Consider the following 22,391-nt stretch of genomic DNA (forward strand, 5'->3'; position numbering starts at 1 on the left):
AAGTTTAAACCATATTAATTGCAAATGTTTGTTTTTCTTAAAATATACCAGTTTGTTGTTGTTGCAGTGTTGATGATGATTGTTTATGGATTACTGTTATAAATGTCAAGGAATTTTTACAAAAAATATTTTATTAACATATTTTGTAACATATCATGTGATTTCTTTTTATGTCATTATATATTTCTTTCTGTCAAAGCCACTACATTCCCCATATTTTCACTATGTTTTGACAGGTACAACAGCACTAACAATTGTTGTCTACTGGACATTTGGGGGAATATACACAATATTAGATATTACCAACAAACCATCTGTCATCCGCAGGTATAAGATTCAACCTGGGACAAATGAGCCAGTGGACACAAAACGTTTAATGAAAGTGAGTATCTACATAATTAAATGAAAGTTGAACTTTTGTGGGAAGACTTGTATATGTTAAGGTTTAGAAACTGAGTGGTACTGATTCTGAAATTAAAGCGGCCATTGAAAAAATTATGTGAAGAAAGCATAAAGAAAAGACAGAGAAAGTCTACTGCAAGAAAATTATGCCTGAGGGGACAACTAGAAGGAGAGAGACAAGGTGCAGGGGAGGTGTAGGATGCAGAAGTAGAATGCAGAATGTGAAATGAGATAATGAATGATAAACAGTAAAAATGAAGACCACTATCTATGCAGAAAATGTTGATTGTGAGGAGAAATTGAAAAAAAGAGAGAAGCTGATCATTCTGACAGTATGGGCTTCTCTGTTGATTAAGGTACTTTGCAGATTAACAGCTGGCATTTGAGTATCCAGTTCAGCTACTGAATTGTGGTCTTGTTATCCCTGTTTAGCAGTATCAGTGATTTGTATTCATTATCATGGAAAATATTTTCAAACATACAGCTGGCTCCAACCACCCATCTGAAGTTACCTTGTTGTAATTTCTGTTGCTACTGTTTTCCTCTCATCCTTCAGCTTCATTCTCATATATTCCCTCTGTTCTCTACATCTTATTTTTCTCACACACCTCTCCTTTATTATTATTTTTTTTTTTTAAATTTTATTTTTTATTTTTTTTTTTTTTTGAAAGTAGTGCTAGTTACATATGATTAAGCGCTTGTGCTCCCTGCCTGTCCCGACCTATAGGCATTTCAGGGAACTCAACCAGACTTGGCTGATATGGGATTTCCAAGTTAGGAACTGGTCAGTACTGCCCAGTTCCCTGTAACTGAGAACTTTGTGTTACAGGAAACAAGGATGTTGATCTAACTGCGCAATAGTTCTCAGACAATTTTCCAAGGAAGACATAAACCAATTTATGTACATTAATCACTCATCGAATTAAAGATAGTAGTAGTTCAGCTTGTCGTAACAGGGGTATTTGGAGCCCATGTGCTGCTTGCTGGCATGCTCGGGAAGGGGAAGATGTCAGGTAGCAGCACATTTGACTGCAGCCAGGTCATGGCTGCCAGATGCTAGGACACTCCATCTCCCAAGTTGTGCGAGCAATGATCTCTTCATATCCCACAAACCCAAGCATGTGCTATGAGTTCCCAGTTCGTTTGAAGAAAACGGACACTATCGGAATGAACAGCAATGAACAACATGATATTGATGGTAGGGTTTGCCTTTGAGTATCATATTATTGCAGTCATGGCTAGATAGCCCACAGTACAGTAAATCACTCATCATAAATGCAGGACAACAACATTGTTGAGAATTTATGCCATCGAAAATAACCTCGTTGGTATAGTCTGCAGAAGCCATCACCTCACTTATTAACCTCACTTATTTTAAGGGAGAGGGTAAAGAGTCATTCCAATCCCGGGAGCGGAAAGACTTACCTTAGGGGGAAAAAAGGACAGGTATACACTCGCACACACGCACATATCCATCCACACATACAGACACAAGCAGACAGATCATTGTTCTAACAGAAAAAAAGATGATGTGTCGTTTCTTATAGAAATGGAAACACATTTAATACTCTCCAGCCTTGATTAATCAAATTGTAAATAAACTTTCTGTATATTGAAAAATCTTTTCTCAGTCTCATGGGGCATGAGGCAGCTGAAAAAGAAATAAGTGAAAGAGAAGAAGAAGAACCAGAGAGATAATTGAATTTTGACTGAAACAAAAAGCATTCTATAATGGTGGCATTATGAATAGTACCGCATAAACTACCTTATCATACACTACTGGCTATTAAAATTGCTACACCACGAAGATGACGTGCTACAGACGCGAAATTTAACCAACAGGAAGAAGGTGCTGTGATATGCAAATGATTAGCTTTTCAGAGCATTCACACAAGGTTGGCTCCAGTGGCGACACCTACAACGTGCTGACATGAGGAAAGTTTCCAACTGATTTCTCATACACAAACAGCAGTTGACCGGTATTGCCTGGTGAAATGTTGTTGTGATGCCTCGTGTAAGGAGGAGAAATGTGTACCATCACATTTCCAACTTTGATAAAGGCCGGATTGTACCCTATCACGATTGAGGTTTATCGTATCACGACATGATTGCTTGCGTTGGTCGAGATCCAATGACTGTTAGCAGAATATGGAATCGGTGGGTTCAGGAGAGTAATACGGAACGCCGTACTGGATCCCAACGGCCTCGTATCACCAACAGTTGAGACGACAGGCATCTTATCCGCATGGCTGTAACGGATCGTGCAGCCACGTCTCGATCCCTGAGTCAACAGATGGGGACGTTTGCAAGACGACAACCATCTGCACAAACAGTTCGACGACGTTAGCAGCAGCATGGACTATCAGCTCAGAGATCATGGCTGCAGTTATCCTTGATGCTGCATCACAGAGCCAGGAGTGCCTGTGATGGTGTACTCAACGATGAACCTGGGTGCACGAATGGCAAAATGTCATTTTTTAGAATGAATTAAGGCTCTGTTTACAGCATCATGATGGTCGTATCCATGTTTGGCGACATCACAGTGAACGCACATTGGAAGCGTGTATTCAACATCGCCATACTGGCGTATCACCCTGCGTGATGGTATGGGGAGTCATTGGTTACACGTCTCGGTCACCTCTTGTTCACATTGAAGGCACTTTGAACAGTGGACGTTACATTTCAGAGTTACGCCCTGTGGCTCTACCCTTCATTCGATCCCTGCAAAACCCTTCATTTGAGCAGGATAATGCAGGACCGCATGTTGCAAGTCCTGTACGGGCCTTTCTGGATACAGAAAATGTTCGACTGCTGCCCTGGCCAGCACATTCTCCAGATCTCTCTCCAATTGAAAACATCTGGCCAATGGTGGCCGAGCAAATGGCTCGTCACAATACGCCAGTCACTACTCTTCATGAACTGTGGTATCATGTTGAAGCTGCATGGGCAACTGAACCTGTACACGCCATCCAAGCTCTGTTTGACTCAATGCCCAGGCGTATCAAGGCCGTTATTACAGCCAGAGTGTGAAAATGTAATCACATGTCAGTTCTAGTATAATATATTTGTCCAATGAATACCTATTTATCATCTGCATATCTTCTTGGTGTAGCAATTTTAATGGCCAGTAGTGTATAATTTTAAATGAATAGTGTACGTTTTTATAAATCCTGAGAATTTGTGTGTAGCAGTTTCAAATAGTGTAACTGTAAATTTAACCTTTACACTACAGTCTAGCACACACAATCACAACAGTCCTGCTGTTTTTTGTTAAATACTGTGACAACAGCACCCCAAGCAGCAGATAAGCTACACAGCTGATTGTGATATTCGGTGAATGTAAACAATAAACTATATACTGAATTTTATCATGGTATTTACAAAAGGGAGCATATGTAGTTCAATAAATTGTAGCAATAACAGACGAAAGACACCACATTTGCCAATCTTTCAGTTTCTGAAGGACACTGAGAGGTCTGAAACATCACATTAAAAGGCTCTTTTAGTTACAGTTCTCTTGTGTATTGCATTAGTTTACTGATGATTAGGAGCAAGAAATGGCTAATAAATAGTAGAAGACATGACCTAATTTGACGCTCTGTTTGTTATGCTTAGAGCCGAATAAGTTCATAAATGCAGAAAATAAAAAGTTGTGAGATGCAGTTCCTACATTGAAACTTCGTTGCAGACTAAAACTGTGTAGTGGACCGTGACTCGAACTCGGGTCCTGTGCCTTTCACGGGCAAGTTCTCTACCAACTGAGCTACCCAAGCATGACTCACGACCCGTCCTCTTAGCTTTACTTCCACCAGTACCTTGTCTCCTATCTTATAAACTTCACAGAAACTCTACTGCGAAGTTTAGAGAGCACTTGCCCATAAAAAGCAAAGGTCCCGAGTTCAAGTCTCGGTCCAGCACATAGTTTTAATCTACCAGGAAGCTTCAAATCAGTGCACACTCTGCTACAGAGTGAAAATTTCATTCTAATTTCTACGCTATTTGGAGTGTTAAATAAGCCACCACAGTGTCCATAAGAGAAAGTTGCCATATAGGTGTGAAAATGAAACATCCAAAACAATAAAACTGTCTCCTGACTCAGAAGAAACAGATTCCACAGTTGTTCCTGCATGAGAGCCAGAAACAGCCATAAATGGCAGAATCTTCAATGCAGAAGTTGTTTGAAGATGAAATCATTAGGTTAAGCAGAATCATTCATGTGTTGGAAAACTGTGTTAAGCGCAAAAACGTGCACATCGTTAGACTCCATACAGAGTTATTACACGATGAGGAAAGTGCCCATTGTAAGAATAAACAAACAAAAACATTGTGAAAAAGACAAGCTTATGTTAAATAATTGTTTTATTGTTAAGCTAAATCAGTATGCCATTGTACAGAAAACATGGAGCTAGGGGGAAAGATGAAAAAAAGTTATTTGCATTAAACTTATTGTACTACATTACTCAGACAAACAGTTTTTCCTACACTGTTTTAGCCTTCCATCAGTATACATCTTATAGAGGTATGTTGAAAATATACAAATAAAATACGGGTAAACAGTAGCATATCCTATCTTTCAAAGCAGAAAGTGCAGCACTTTTCAGAAACCGATAAAATTGTTAATTTTTCAGTGGATAAGATATCACTAGTGGAAAATTTGATATGCGATAGCTGTGCTGTTCATGTCATTGGGTTTGAGGGTGTTGGTTACATATGTACATCTAAGGTTGCCAATACTGTGTTAATCATAATGATTAATGGCATATTTTCCAATTTTAAACAGCCATTACTGTATTATTTTTCTAAAGGAGCAGTAGGAACCATCCATTTGATCGTATATTTTATGAAGTTGTCAAAAAGCTCACAGAATTTGGACTGGTTGTGAAAACGTGTGACTGACCAAGACTGAAATTTTGTGGATTGTAGGCACAGTCTGGGGATCTCACCAGGTAGTCCGTGCTTAGTACATGGAGGGAGTAAGGTATACTTGTTTATGGCATCACACACATGACAAAAAGTATAAGGAGTAATTTATTCAGGTTCATCTGTCAGCTCTACTCAGTTGGTTGTGAAAGGAAGTACTAATTAGCCCCAGAGATCACTAAAAAGCTGTCCAACTATCAGAATTTTCAAAAATGAAAGTGAACACTGCAGTTTCTGTTTTGAGCCATATAGTGGCATCTGGTATTGAAATACTTATTGCATGTGGCACCATGCCATAATCTGCTACAGCTACTGCAGACTTTTCCAAAAATTGAATGATATTTTTAGCATTTAGCGCACACAGTATTAAATGTCGTGTAATTTTAAGATATTGTGTTACCAGTGCTTCAACACACCTGGAAATTTTGAAGACACTAAAGCCACGGATTCAGCCATGGAAATTTGTAGGTTTCTATGGAAAAAAATTGTTCCTCCAGGATTTTGTATGTAAAAGGACTTTTAGAAAATATGACTGCTTTGCACATGTTTGTTGTTGATGATTCACATGGAACCAAAATGTATGTACTGTCACTTAAAGTTAACCAAGAGCCACTGGAAAACTTTTTCTCTATGATATGGCACAAGGGTGGTTTTTGCAGTGATCCATCACAGTGACAGCTTTGGGTTGCATTTAGTAATCGTGCATTAAGCAAATTAAAATGCATACACACAGTGTAGCTAGCTCCAATTGTGAGGGATTGACTAGGGTTAGGCAATTGTAAATAAAAAGTGTGCTACCAAATTACAAGTCTCACCATTGTTGGCCATTAGTGATACAATTCCAGTAATGAGCCTAGCAAATATGGAAGGTCCAGTAAGTCTTGGAGAGGCAGACAGTTGAAAAAATTGTTTTCAATTCACAAGTGTTATAACTGTAAGACAATACTTGTACATAGCAGCCAAGAACTATATTCAAATGACAAACTTTACTGTCACATTAAAAGTTATGAAGGCAACTTTGGCAGTCTATTTATTCGCACTGAAAATGTCGGAGCATTGTTGACTGATTGTGAGAGTCAAATGACTTCTGTTTCTGATGAAAATGCCCTCAAAAGTAACTGTGGTGCATTCTTTGTAAATTTATTGATAAACATTCTGAATTTTCCATGTGAGTGTTGTGCTGAAACAAAGACCATTTTAATGAGATTATTTGTTAAATGAGGCTATTTTGTATCATTAAATTGAGGACTCAAGACTTACTATGTAGGAGCAAGATACAAAATAAGAAAGTGATGAAACGGGCTCATTTGGGCTGTTAATGTATTTTCAGTTTCATTAATTTATTTTTCTTTGCTGTTAAATGAATGTGTATAATTGATAATCAATGTACTATAATAAAGTCTTAATCACATTTCTGCTCATAACTAAAAGAACCTGATGCCACAGAGAGTAAGATGAAAGTTGTAGCTTTTGGAAGCAGATGTCCTTCAAAGCAGAATGGAATGAAAAGTAGTGTGTCGCTCCTTTTTTATACCTGGACGAGCATATACTGGGTGATTATAACTAAAGTTAAACTTTCAAGTTACTGTAGAAATAACACCAGTGGTCAGAATGATGTCAAATTGCAATTGAATATTTTCAGAGAAGGGGGGAAACGTACGGCAGAAGAAAAATAAGTAGTTACAAAATGTGACAATAGATGGTGCTGTAAGCATCTTAATTTAATAGTGGTCATCTACAGATGACAAATGAATTATACAACAATGCCTAAGGTGTACGTTTGATGTTAAACAAACCGTACTACTCAGTGCGCATGGGTGTACAGGTGCGTAAGCCCATCCACCACAGCTAGGTTATATCACATCAGATGGGGAAAATCGGTTTTTAATTGTCCTGAGGCCATAAACCGCATAAAACACATCAGTCAAAATTGTACCGGATTATTATTTTCCGTGTGACTGGAACAAAACATGTTCATTATGCTGGCCGTCGTTTTCTACAAGCTGAAATCGAGAAACAGCACGTTCCACAACTGATCGAAGTGTTTCCGGGTTCAGAATGTGTTGCATAATGTGTGCCTTCAGTGCAGCGAAGTTTGCAGTTGGAACACTGAACACAACATCTTTCAGATAGCCCCACATCCAGAAGTCACACGGATTAAGCTCAGGTGATCGGGACGGCCAGGCTGTAGGAAAGTGGCGGTTGATAATTCTAGCATTTCCGAAATGGCACTTCAACAGCTGCTTAATTGGATTTGCTATGTGCGGAGGTGCACCATCTTCCATAAAAATGATCCCATCCACACAACCATGTTGTTGAATAGCTGGAGTGACATGGTTGCGCAAAAGACACTCATAGCGCTTACCAGTGATGGCACAGGTAACAGGACCGGAAGCACCTGTCTCTTTGAAAAAATATGGTCCTATGATAAATGATGCCGTAAACCCACACCACACAGTGACCTTTCCGGGATGAAGTGATACTGGTTGTTTTGTATGTGGATTGTCCATAGCCCATATTCAACAGTTCTGTGTATTGACAAATACTGTCAGATGGAAGTGGACTTCGTCTGTCCATGAAATCTTCCACAGCCAATCATTGTCCACTTCTATGCGAGAGAACCTTCAGTGTCTGGAACTTCTGCAGAGCGACGTGTGCACATTCATCATTCTTGTAATACAGTTATACCAGCAGAGCGTGACCCTGCATTGAGACAGTCATGGCGAACGTCGCAGATGCGAAAGGAGAAAAAGCCGTGTACCCGGTGTGTTTATACCAACTTCAGTGGGTCATGTGCATGACAGGTATTTCCATTTACATATTCTGACACATACAGTGCCATCTATTGATCAATTTTCACAGTATTTCTTTTCTTCTGCCATGTGTTTTCCCCCTTCTCCGATAATATTCCATAGGAATTTGATGTCATTCTGACCAGTGGTGTTATTTCTACAGCACTTTGAAAGCTTAACTTTAATTATAATCACCCTGTTTATGCCTCTTACTTGTGATATACTGTATGTATTTTCTTACTTTGAGTGTAATAAGGTGCAATTACATGCATTTTATAGACTATTTCTTCGAACTTATTTCACTTCATTCATGTGTTTGAGATCTGTTTACTTTATTTACAATCTTTCAGGTCTCCTGTGAGTGTACTTGCACCCATGATGCTAAAATATAATAATTATTTTATAAATTATGTACACAAAAGATTAAAAAGAAACAGTATTGTTACGGTTCATCTGGTGTTACAGGATGACAAGCTTTCTCTCCACTAGGGTGCTAGTGTTGCTCGAACTGTCAGATGGTAACAGCTTTCACAGAAGTGGGTGTCGCGTCTGTATATATTAGACTGTATTTACACCCTTTGTCAGTTGTAAAATGTAGTTTTCATGTATAAAGATATAGCTATATAATTGTGTATTTGTATATTAAAGAAAGTTCCAGCAGAATCTAAATATTTTGGAAGTGAAGGAGACCACTTTTCGAACAACAGAAGCATTAATTCATTCACAGGCATACAAAAAGAATGAAACCTTTGCTAACTTTCGGAAGAAATCATTGTATGAGCTGGAGTACCTGCTTTCGCAGGTGGCTCCACCTTTGATGAGACAGGATAAGCCTGTGACAAGATTGAAGTAGGATGTGCTGGTTGGGTGAATCAGGTCAGTCTTGCACCTGAGTCTTCAACAAGGATATGACACCTGTGGCAAGGGGATGAGAGAGAGAGAGAGAGAGAGAGAGAGAGAGAGAGAGAGAGAGAGAGAGAGAGAGAGAGAGAGAGAGAAGAGAGAGAGAGAGAGAGAGAGAGAGGGGGGGGGGGGGGGGGGGGGGGGAAATAGGCATGGACTAGGATGTCGTGTAGGTTGGGTGGGTGGGTGAGGAGGAATGAGGATAGGGTATCATGAAGAAATGATCAGTGAATCTGAACCAGAGAAAGGATATGTAGTTTTGGGAGGCTAGAAAGGTTTCCTGTATATACCGAATAAACTGGTGTACATAGAAGGGTGCCATGTAGGTGCTGAAGGCTGTGCTGCAAATTTATATTTACCATCTCCTCAAAGGAGAAGTAGTTGTGAGTGAGGATACAGTTGTTACAGTGTATAGGTTTGAGATAATGTGTTTGGATTCAGAAGGACTTTAGGAGAGGTTGTGTTTGTTAGCAGCAGGGCTGTGGTCATGGGGGTTGTTGGTGTAGGGGGAGGTGGAATCAACAGTGAAGTGCAAAGATCTAAATGATAATGGATGCAGATGATTGACAGTTGCTGAAGGAAGTGGTTTGTATCTCTGATATGAGTGGCTAGGCTATGGGCAGTGTTTTTTAAGCTCTTTGTCGACAAGAGCGGAGATTCTTTCAGTGGGAGCACTGTAATCAGCTACACCATGGCATACAGAATTGTTGGGTTTGTGAATTTTGGGAAATATACAGGAGGGCAGCGTGGAGGGTAAAAATCGTAGGGGGAGACCAAGAGATGAATACACTAAGCAGATTCAGAAGGATGTAGGTTGCAGTAGGTACTGGGAGATTAAAAAGCTTGCACAGGATAGACTAGCATGGAGAGCTGCATCAAACCAGTCTCAGGACTGAAGACCACAACAACAACAACAACAACAACAACAACAACAGAAGATATTGATATGAGGAGGGAGATGTACTCAGGAGAGAGGTTTAGGAATGGGCCGAAGCATTTGAGTAGGGATTTGATGTTATGTTGGACTTCTGGGGTGGGGTCACTATGGCAAAGCCTGTAGGTGGAGGAGTCAGTCTGTTGATAGAAGCCTTCTGTCAGGTAATCACTGTGTTTCATCACAACAGTGGTGGAGCCTTTGCTTGAAAAGAGGATGATTGAATCAAAGTCTGTTTTGAGTTTGGAGATAATTGTCTTTCCTCCTGTGAGAGGTTTTTGTTCTTGAGAAGTGATCTGGGGAAGGATAGTGAGGCCAAGTTAGAGGTTAGTAATTCCTGAATGGTGACCAAGGGGTGGTTAGGTGCATGCATGCATGCATTCATTCCACACAGTCATACATCTTATTCCTTATGTGAGCCTTCAGTGACATGGAATGATCCTGGGTATAATAGGCAGAAGAATCCAATCCAGGTTACTTCTGTAAAGTATATTAACAATAAATTGTGACTAGTGCTAATGCGCTCACTCCTAACAACTAAGGGAATTATTTCTAAATTATTTTTTATGTTTGTTTCCAAATTTTATTTACCCTCTTAATATGCACAAAGGTGCTGCTCCTCCTCCTCCTCCTCCTACACTACTCCGATGCTGTGTTTATTTAATATATCTAAAAAAACTTACTTTATGCAGACTATTATTAGCTGTATATAAGAAACTTCCTGACAGATTGAAACTGTAGGGTCCTGCGGTCAGCAGGAAAGAACTAATTATTAAGTTTGGACACACTTTATTTAACTAAAACGCCTTCCTGGCGTGCACTAATTTTCAAACTCAAGAACAACAGGAAACACAATAATTATTGTGGTGGCAAAAGCCAGATAAAAGTTACAACACAATGAAAAGAAATAACAAAAACCAAAATACTATGCTACACAAGTCCAAAATGGCATTACGCTCAACAAGATACAAATTTCTACAAAAGATTAAGGCGAGTGTCTACTGGGCTAGATCTGGCATAGGTGTTGGCAGGAGATCTCCTAGCTGTAGGTACACACCGCCAGTCTGACTCTGTTGATTTGCTTATAACACCAATTCTGCGGAGTGCTGCACCTAGTTACATTAGTTCCAATTGCTGGATCTCTATCACATGGCTTTTCACGAAGTAGTGCTGTGTTTATGTGGAAAGTCTGTTGATGTTTACATTCATTGGCGATGTTTCTGATGTGAACTCTTGAAGGAAGGTCGGCAGCTCACCTTACTTGTCTGTTGTGCGGCCCCTCTAACAGATAAGGGGTCGCTACGACATTTCTTCCGCTGGAAAAACAATGCACAGCACCACAAACGTCCATAGGAGTGGGGGCATCCTGGTTCACGGCTGTCAGGGGCTGGATGCGGTGACACAGCAGGGCAGCTGGCGGCAGAGGCAGTGGCTGAGGCGGAGGTGGAAGCAGAGGTTCCATCACAGGGCGGCCGTCGACAGGCAGTGGCAGCTCCCCCTGGGCATCATGGTCCACCAGACAGGGACGGAGCTGGTTGAGGTGCCGGTAGGTGGTAGACCCATCGGCCCACTAGAGAGATGCCATCGTCCAGCTGGAGAGCTTGGTGATGACAGCAGGTACCCAGTGTGCCTGTGGATGATAGAAGATCCGCGCCCAGACTCCCTGCCAACATGGGAGGAGTGCGCCCTAGTGCGGGTTGGAAGATGAGAAGTCTCGGGAACAAGGATGGATAATGGAGAGTGGAATGGTCGACCGTGAAGTAGCTCTGCTGTACTTTTATCGGCATCCATGGCAGTGCGGTATGTAGCCAAAGAAAAGAAGTATGGCCTCTTCCAGCAGGTGATGGCTCAGCAGCTTATCAAGTTGGGTGTTGAACATCTGCACAAAATGTTCTGCTTGGCCATTTGATGCAGGGTGAAATGGGGCGGTGTGGACGAGGGAAAACCCATTGGCAGCATAGAATTGCTTAAACTCAATCAAAGTAAACTGTGGACCGTTATCCATAATAATCATTTTGGGGAGTCCCTCGACAGCAAAGAGACGCTGGAGAATTTTGATAGGCTCAGCAGAAGTGGTGTTCGTCATACAGGATATATAAGTTATCCTGACCTAGAATTGGTCAGAATGAGCCACTGTGATCTGTGAAAAGTGCCTTTGAAATCCAGTTGGAGATGTTCCCATGGAGCAGCTGCATCTGGCCATGAAAAATACTGATGTGGGGGTGCTGTCTGAAATGTTTGGCATGTCGTGCAGGCCGACACGATAGAGGCAATGTCTTTATCCAATCTGCGCCAATGAAGGTGTTATCATCGGGCCAGCTGTTTGGAGAGAACAATTTCCCCAATGGACAGCGTGGAGGTGGTCGAGGACATGGCGGCGCAATGCATGTGGTATGACCACCAGGGGAACATCTGAATTGCTATGCACAAGGATGACACCACTTCGGAAAAAGAGACTGTGCTAATGATCCCAAAAATGCTGGACTTCCGCATCGCAGATGCTACGATGGCTGTTCAGCCAACCTGCAGTGATCTGGTGGTGGAGAGCTTGCAGTGTCTGATCCTGAGTGATGGCCTGCCATACCGCATCAGCATCCAATGGAAGCATGTCCAGAGCTGCATCCACGTTCGATTCCATATGGAAACAAACCAAGGGCAAGGTGTCCGACTTATGGTCTGCTCCGGCAGGCAGCTGGGAAAGGAAATCGGATTTTGCTTGCCTTTCAGAGGTGCGATAGACAATATCAAAGTTGAACGTTGCCAGGAATAGCGTCCAATGCTGCAGGTGGTGCGCTGTCTGGGCGGGCACTGCGGCACCTGGGTAAAACAAAGAAACCAAAGGTTTGTGGTCAGTCTGCAGAGTGAAATGACGACCATACACATAATCGTAGAATTTTATCAGGGCGAAAACCAGTGCTAAAGCTTCCTTTTCAATTTGACTACGTTTAATATGAACATTGGTCAATTTTTTGGATGCGGAGCCCACCGGGCTCTCGACACCACCTACCACTTGCGAGAGGACTGCACCCAGGCCATATTTCGATGCATCGGTGACGATGAAGGGAAGGGTTGTAAGCAGTCAGACAAGGAGGTTGGGAGAGAGCTGACTTCAGACTTGTGAAAACCAGCTCATATGCTGTGTCCCAAACGCAAAGCACACCCTTGCGCAACAGCCCGGACAGGGGTGCCGAAATCTTAGCAGCATGAGGTATAATGTGCCGATAATAGTTAATTTGACCAAGGACAGATTGTAGTTGCTTCACATTGGTGGGAGGAGGTAGGTTTTGAATCACCTCAAGATACTCCTTAGAGGTATTTAGGCCGTGGGCATCAATCGTGAACCTGAGATAACTGACCTTGCATGCAAAAAAATGGCACTTTTCTTTCCAGCAACACAGGTTAGCCTCAGAAAAAAACCTAAAACAGATGGTCCGCGAGGTCCACTGTGATTGAACCACTGTAAAATTTGCCGCACTGGGTACCTGACTTGTGAAGAGTTTCAAATAACATTGAAAAATGGCGGGGGCACTGGCAATGCCAAACATGAGGCTTTTGTACCAGAAAAGGCCATTAACTGTAATGTCCTGCAGTCGGCAGGAAAGAACTAATGATCAAGTTTAAACACACTTTATTCAACTAAAACGCCTTTCTGACATGCACTAATTCTCAAACTCAAGAACAACTGGAGAAACGGTAATTCTTGTCGTGGCAGAAGCCAGATAAAAGTTACAAGACAATGAAAAGTAATAACAACAACCAAAATACTACACTACACAATTCCAAAATGACATCACGCTTAACAAGATACAAATTTCTACAAAAGACTATGGCGAGTGTCTGCTGAGCTAGATCTGGCGTAGGTATTGGCCGGAGGTGTCCTAGCTGTAGGTACACACTGCAAGTCTGATTCTGCTGGCATGCTTATAACACTGATTCTGCAGAGTGCTAAACTTAGTTACATTAGTTCGAATTGGTGGATCTATGTCACATTGCTTTTAAAGAAGTAGTGCTATGTTTACGCAGAAAGTCTGTTGATGTTTACATTCACTGGCAATGTTTTTGATATGAGCTCTTGAAGGGAGGTCGGCAGCTCAACTTGTTTGTCTGTCGTACAGGCCCTCTAACAGATAAGAGGCCACTATGACAGAAACTCTGTGTTGCACTGAGACTTTAATCTGGGACATTTGCCTTCCACGAGCAAGTGCTCTACCAACTGAGTGATCCAAGTACGACTCACAACTTGCCCACACAGCCCTCCTCCCACCTTCCAAACTCATATAAGTTCTCTTACATTCCTTTCTTCCAGGAGTGGTAGTCTCACAAATAAATATCTGTTTAATATAGTCATCATTATATACACATCTTAGAATCCAAATATTGTGTTAAATTGTGTGGAAGGCCTAATGAGGTATGTAATATTTTCAGTTTTCAGCTTTATGCCAGGCTAATTCCAGTTGTATACTTGTCTATATGGAAAAGTAATAAATATTGTTTCACTGCATATGTTGACTATGGTATAGGACACATGTTGAAGATTTGTTCATCATAAAGATAGTACTAGCCTAGAAGATTAATCATTCATATGTTTTGTAATTTTGTTAACTACTAAAATATTTAAATTCTCTCTAAATGAACAGTGCCACAGCTTGAGATTCGTCGTGTAATAATGGCAATGATAATGTTCAGTGGGGTTATGAAATTAGAGTGAGTACAATCTCTCCAGAAAAATTAAAAGTTTCATCGTATGTTTGATACAGCTCACAATTATTATTACATCTGCAGTTACAACATAATGACAAGCTTCTGAAAAGATATCCCAAACAGGAGATGAAAAGTAATACTTTGTGCCTTTGGTGGTAGGCATGCATGCAACGAATAGCGATTCGTGGGTACCACGAAAGTATGACTAATACTTCACTAGTCCTACACATAAAGAGCAAGTTTCAACATACAGGGTGTTTATAAATGAATATCGCAAAATTAACGCGTTATAATATTTATTATGTTAAACTTACAGTTATAAATGATACGTCAAATGAAAGAGAAACTCAAACAGTTTGACCAAGAACCTTATAAATGTTCAATGTGAGCACCATTTGTCACATGGCATACATAAAGTCTATAGCCGCGTTCTTCCCAAACCTTGATAAGTGTGTCTTCAGTGATTGTAGCAACAGCTCCTTCAATCCGGTTTCTTAATTCAGGGAAGTCTGCTGGTAGCGGAGGTATGTACACACAATCCTTGATGGAGCTCCAAAGGAAAAAATTGCATGGCTTTAGGTTGGGTGAACATGAAGGCCATGCAAATCAAGCCCCGTCATTGGGCCCCTTGCGGCCTATCCAGCGCTTGGATACAGTGAAGTTCAACCAATCACTTACTTCGCTATACCAGTGAAGTGGCGCACCATCTTGCTGGAAAATGAAGTTCTCTGGCTCGTCTTCTTCCAACTGAGGGAAGAGCCATTGCTCTAGTGTATCAAGGTAAGAAGTGCCAGTTACAGTAGGTTCACCAAAAAAGAAAGGCCCATAAACTTTCCGCCGAGATATAGCACAAAAAACAGTCACTTTAGGGGAATCTCATTGCATTTGTACCACCTCGTGAGGATTTTCTGAGCCCCACATGCGCACATTGTGAGTGTTAACATGTCCACAGGACATGTCATCACTGAAGACAACATGATCCAGAAAAATCTTCATTGTCGTGAAACATTTCGTTTGCGAAGTTGGCACGTGATCCATGGTCTGCCGGCTTTAGTGCCTGTAATAACTGTAAACATTAAGGACGTAATTGTATGCGTTTTCTTAAAACTTTCCAAACAGTCGACACGGGAACTTGTAATTCATGACTAGCTTTCCGGACTGATTTCTTTGGGCTACAAGTCAACCTCTCACTCGCTCAACAGTCTCTTCACTAACTCTTGGTCGTCCTGTGCTCTTCCCTTTACAAAGGCAGCCCGTATCTTCAAATTGATGATACCATCTACAAATGTTGTTATCACTTGGGGGATCACAACCAAACTTCAGCCGGAATGCATGTTGCACAGTAACTGTGGATTCAGTCTTTGCAAACTGCAAAACACAAAATGCTATCTGTTCACTAATCGCCATCTTCACTACTACAGCTGTCTAGCAGACTGTGGCGAAAACATTGCGTGCTGCGCATGCACACTGGTGCCAGACACAACTGTTTGAGTTGCTCTTTCATTTGACATATCATTTATAACTGCAAGTTTAATGTAATAAATATTATAAAGTGTTAAAACACCAATATTCATTTGTAAACACCTTGTATTGTAGATTCTGATAGACACAACTGAAGCATCCCCCTGACGGGAGGGAAATATTGTCATGAAGAAGAAGGTGTAACTAGATGAATCACAAACACTAACTTCACTTAACGGAGCTTTATTCAGCACTTGCATATACAAGACCACGGAGTGAACTGCCTGTGGCCAGACCATATACAATATATATACAGCTACACAACATTCCAGTACAGTGATTCATGACATTTGTAGATACTTCTAGAATGTATTTGAATTAGAATTATAAATTAAAATTGTACAGTTCACGTGAGTTTTGAACTCACAACCCTCCATGCAACAGTTCAGTATCACAACCACTACACCAAGGTGTTACCCAGCTTCTTCTGCAACATTGCTTCCTCCTAAAGAGAACAGCGTCTCGGTGTTACGTCATCCTAGTCTGGGAACGAGTCATTGGTCCTGCATACTCCGACTGATGCTCGTCCTGGCAGTGATCTCTTAGAACTTCCTTTGCCGCTCCGCTCTTTGTCACTTTTCCACTTGTTGTCTGTCGCTAGAGCTGCAGGATCCTTCATTCGAAGGACGCGGACCGTATCTCTGATCTTTCATTGTCTTGTGTCGGGGCTGAAATCTTCAGCTTCATAAGAAACATCAGACAACTGTCTTACATCCTTATGTGGTCCAAAGTAGCGCCTTAGGAGCTTCTTAGAGGGACTAACATCCTGAACAGGAGTGAAGATCTAGACGAGGTCACCAGGCTGGTAGACAACGGCAGTGCCTCATTTCAAACCTTCAGTGATCGTTTTCTTGAGCCTGCAGTGTGCGGAGTCGAGCTAACTGCCGAGCTCCCTCAGCTCTGGTTAACACCTGGCAGATGTAGTTGTCATCCACGTCATCAGTTTTTAGCATGGATAGGAACTGCAACTGCTGTGTTCGGATGCAGGCTGAGTTGGCATCCCTTCGCTCCCAGCTTCAGGCAGTGTTGGCTTCGGTCACACAGCTTGAGGCTGTTGCCAATGGGCATCACTGTGGGGGTCCGGATGGGGGTTTGTCGGGGACGGCCAGCTCGTCCCACGCATCCCCCGATCGGACTACGGCTGTAGCTGCCCGGGATACTGCCCACATTGAGGCTGATCCCTCACCTGTGGTAGAGTGGGAGGTCATCTCGAGATGTGGCAGGGGGCGAAAGACATTCCGGAGGGCTGAACGGAAGGCCTCTCCAGTTTGTCTGACGAACAGGTTTCAGGCTCTGTCTCAGGCTGATACTGATCTTCGGCCGGACATGGCTGCTTGCCCTGTTCCAGAGGTTGCACCTCAGTCTGCAAGATCCGGGCGGTCGCAGAGGGTGGGCTTACTGATAGTTGGGAGTTCCAACATCAGGCGCGTAATGGGGCCCCTTAGGGATATGGCAGCAAGAGAGGGGAAGAAAACCAATGTGCACTCCGTGTGCATACCGGGGGGAGTCATTCCAGATGTGGAAAGGGTCCTTCCGGATGCCATGAAGGGCACGGGGTGCACCCATCTGCAGGTGGTCGCTCATGTCAGCACCAATGATGTGTGTCGCTATGGATCGGAGGAAATCCTCTCTGGCTTCTGGCGGCTATCTGATTTGGCGAAGACTGCCAGTCTCGCTAGAGGGATGAAAGCAGAGCTCACCGTCGGCAGCATCGTCGACAGGACTGACTGCGGACCTTTGGTACAGAGCCAAGTGGACGGTCTGAATCAGAGGCTGAGATGGTTCTGCGACCATGTGGGCTGCAGATTCCTCGACTTATGCCATGGGGTGGTGGGGTTTCGGGTTCCGCTGGATAGGTCAGGAGTCCACTACACACAGCAAGCGGCTACACAGGTAGCAGGGGTTGTGTGGCGTGGACTGGGAGGTTTTTTAGGTTAGATGGCCATGGGCAAGTACAGAAAGGGCAACATCCTCAAGGGGTGCGGGGCAAAGTCAGGACATGCGGGGACCAAGCAGCAATCGGTATTGTAATTGTAAACTGTCGAAACTGCATTGGTAAAGTACCGGAACTTCAAGCGCTGATAGAAAGCACCGAAGCTGAAATCGTTGTAGGTACAGAAAGCTGGCTGAAGCCAGAGATAAATTCTGCCGAAATTTTTACAAAGGCACAGACGGTGTTTAGAAAGGATAGATTGCATGCAACAGGTGGTGGCATGTTTGTCGCTGTTAGTAGCAGTTTATCCTATAGTGAAGTAGAAGTGGATAGTTCCTGTGAATTATTATGGGTGGAGGTTACACTCAACAACCGAGCTAGGTTAATAATTGGCTCCTTTTACCGAACTCACGACTCAGCAGCATTAGTGGCAGAACAACTGAGAGAAAATTTGGAATACATTTCGCATAAATTTTCTCAGCATGTTATAGTCTTAGGTGGAGATTTCAATTTACCAGATATAGCCTGGGACACTCAGATGTTTAGGATGGGTGGTAGGGACAGAGCATCGAGTGACATTATGCTGAGTGCACTATCCGAAAATTACCTTGAGCAATTAAACAGAGAACTGACTTGTGGAGATAACATCTTGGACCTACTGATAACAAACAGACCCGAACTTTTCGACTCTGTAAGTGCAGAACAGGGAATGAGTGATCATAAGACCGTTGCAGCATCCCTGAATATGGAAGTTAATAGGAATATAAAAAAATGTAGGAAGGTTTATCTATTTAGCAAGAGTAATAGAAGGCAGATTTCTTTCTACCGACACTGACAATGTTGAGTGTTTATGGAAAAAGTTTAAGGCAATCATAAAATGCGTTTTAGACAGGTACATGCCGAGTAAAACTGTGAGGGACGGGAAAAACTCACCATGGTTCAACTACAAAGTTAGGAAACAGAAGCTAAACAATGTCAAAGTTAGCGTAAGGAGGGCTATGCGTGAAGCGTTCAGTGAATTCGAAAGTAAAATTCTATGTACCGACTTGACAGAAAATCCTAGGAAGTTCTGGTCTTACGTTAAATCAGTAAGTGGCTCGAAACAGCATATCCAGACACTCCGGGATGATGATGATGGCATTGAAACAGAGGATGACACACGTAAAGCTGAAATACTAAACACCTTTTTCCAAAGCTGTTTCACAGAGGAAGACCGCACTGCAGTTCCTTCTCTAAATCCTCGCACAAACGGAAAAATGGCTGACATCGAAATAAGTGTCCAAGGAATAGAAAAGCAACTGGAATCACTCAACAGAGGAAAGTCCACTGGACCTGACGGGATACCAATTCGATTCTACACAGAGTACGCGAAAGAACTTGCACGCCTTCTAACAGCCGTGTACCGCAAGTCTCTAGAGGAACGGAAGGTTCCAAATGATTGGAAAAGAGCACAGGTAGTCCCAGTCTTCAAGAAGGGTCGTCGAGCAGATGCGCAAAACTATAGACCTATATCTCTGACGTCGATCTGTTGTAGAATGTTAGAACATGTTTTTTGCTTGCGTAACATGTCGTTTTTGGAAACCCAGAATCTACTCTGTAGGAATCAACATGGATTCCGGAAACAGCGATCGTGTGAGACCCAACTTGCTGTATTTGTTCATGAGACCCAGAAAATATTAGATACAGGCTCCCAGGTAGATGCTATTTTCCTTGACTTCCGGAAGGCATTCCATACAGTTCCGCACTGTCGCCTGATAAACAAAGTAAGAGCCTACGGAATATCAGACCAGCTGTGTGGCTGGATTGAAGAGTTTTTAGCAAACAAAACACAGCATGTTGTTATCAATGGAGAGACGTCTACAGACATTAAAGTAACCTCTGGCGTGCCACAGGGGAGTGTTATGGGACCATTGCTTTTCACAATATATATAAATGACCTAGTAGATAGTGTCGGAAGTTCCATGCGGCTTTTCGCGGATGATGCTGTAGTATACAGAGAAGTTGCTGCATTAGAAAATTATAGCGAAATGTTGGAAGATCTGCAGCAGATAGGCACTTAGTGCAGGGAGTGGCAACTGACCCTTAACATAGACAAATGTAATGTATTGTGAATACGTAGAAAGAAGGATCATTTATAATATGATTATATGATAGCAGAACAAACACTGGTAACAGTTACTTCTGTAAAATATCTGGGAGTATGCGTGCGGAACGATTTGAAGCGGAATTATCATATAAAATTAATTGTTGGTAAGGCGGGTACCAGGTTGAGATTCGTTGGGAGAGTCCTTAGAAAATGTAGTCTATCAACAAAGGAGGTGGCTTACAAAACACTCGTTCAACCTATACTTGAGTATTGCTCATCAGTGTGGGATCCGTACCAGATCGGGTTGACGCAGGAGATAGAGAAGATCCAAAGAAGAGCGGCGTGTTTCGTCCCAGGGTTATTAGGTAAGCGTGATAGCATTACGGAGATGTTTAGCAAACTCAAGTGGCAGACTCTGCAAGAGGGGCGCTCTGCATCACGGTGTAGCTTGCTGTCCAGGTTTCGAGAGGGCGCGTTTCTGGATGAGGTATCGAATATATTGCTTCCCCCTACTTATACCTCCCGAGGAGACCACGAATGTAAAATTAGAGAGATTCGAGCGTGCACGGAGGCTTTCATACAGTCGTTCTTGCCGCGAACCATACGCGACTGGAACAGAAAAGGGAGGTAATGACAGTGGCACGTAAAGTGCCCTCTGCCACACACCGTTGGGTGGCTTGCGGAGTATAAATGTAGATGTAAATGTAGAATGCAACGCAACACAGTGTCCATCGTCATAGTCGCTTCATGCCCATGCACCAGGAAAAATGGTGTAAATCCTGTGGTGTCTTATTTGGTGGTGTTGTAGGCAAACGCATGAAAGGTAGCATCTCATCCCAGTTGTTCTGCTCAACATTGACGGACATTGATAGCATGTCAGCCAGGGTCTTATTAAGGAGTTCAGTAGGCCCGTTAGATTGTGGATGGTAGGCAGTCGTCATGTGATGAGTAATGTTGCACTGACGGTTAATCACTCCAGAATGAGGTTTTCACTCTGCAGCGGAGTGTGCGCTGATATGAAACTTGCTGGCAGATTAAAACTGTGTGCCGCACCGAGACTCGAACTCGGGACCTTTGCCTTTCGGGGGCAAGTGCTCTACCAACTGAGCTACCCAAGCACGACTCATGCCCCATCCTCACAGCTTTACTTCTGCCAGTACCTCGTCTCCTACCTTCCAAACTTTACAGAAGCTCTCCTGCGAACCTTGCAGAACTAGCACTCCTGAAAGAAAGATATTGCGGAGACATGGCTTAGCCACAGCCTGGGGGATGTTTCCAGAATGAGGTTTTCACTCTGCAGCGGAGTATGCGCTGATATGAAACTTCCTGGCAGATTAAAACTGTGTGCCAGACCGAGACTCGAACTCGGGACCTTTGCCTTTCGCGGGCAGGTGCTCTACCAACTGAGCTACCCAAGCATGACTCGTGCCCTGTCCTCACAGTTTTACTTCTGCCAGTACCTCGTCTCCTACCTTCCAGACTTTACAGAAGCTCTCCTGCGAACCTTGCAGAACTAGCACTCCTAAAAGAAAGCATATTGCGGAGACATGGCTTAGCACAGCCTGGGGGATGTTTCCAGAATGAGGTTTTCACTCTGCAGCGGAGTGTGCGCTGATATGACACTTCCTAGCAGATTAAAACTGTGTGCCGGACCGGTTTACCTCTATCACAAGATTCGATTGAAAAACTTTCCCACAATCCGTGTTTAATGACCTTAGGGCACCATGTTTCAATATGATGTCTTCCACGATGAATTTGGCTACCTCAGATGCTTCGGCTGTTTTCACGGCTTTTGTAATGGCATAGCGTGTCAGATAATCAGTGCAAAATGTAATCCATCTACTGCCACTAGCAGACGTTGGAAATCGTCCGAGGAGGTCAGTCCCAACATGCTGGAAAGGCGTTTCGGCTGGTGGTATTTGTATGTTGGCCAGGTGATTTCTGAGGTACTGCCTTTCTCCTCTGGCACTCTTGATAGTGCGACACATAGTGACGGACACTCCTAAATAAATCTGGCCTGATAAATCTCTTGCGGATTCTATCATATGTCTTAATAAAACCTAAATGTCTGGCCTCAGATGTGTCGTGAAATTCTGTAGGACATCTAAGCTCATGTGTTTAGGAATCACTGGTAGCCACCTCTTTCCAAATGGATCAAAGTTTTTCTTGCAAAGTAATCCATTAACTTCCTTAAATTGT

The 22,391-nt window shown here is 42.7% G+C and overlaps 1 protein-coding gene across 4 annotated transcripts in view; it reads left to right on the top strand.

The window, feature by feature from the left end:
* LOC126475094 (fatty acid hydroxylase domain-containing protein 2) overlaps positions 1–22,391 on the top strand; it is a 183,623-nt gene that overhangs the window by 108,455 nt on the left and 52,777 nt on the right. For all 4 annotated transcript variants that reach the window (XM_050102670.1, XM_050102668.1, XM_050102669.1 and 1 more), the window contains exon 4: positions 237–382. In XM_050102670.1, coding sequence (XP_049958627.1) covers positions 237–382 — 146 coding nt within the window. The remainder of the gene's footprint in view (positions 1–236; positions 383–22,391) is intronic.

The sequence above is a fragment of the Schistocerca serialis genome, chromosome 4, assembly GCF_023864345.2.
Source record: "Schistocerca serialis cubense isolate TAMUIC-IGC-003099 chromosome 4, iqSchSeri2.2, whole genome shotgun sequence".
NCBI classification, from domain to species: Eukaryota; Metazoa; Arthropoda; class Insecta; order Orthoptera; family Acrididae; genus Schistocerca; species Schistocerca serialis.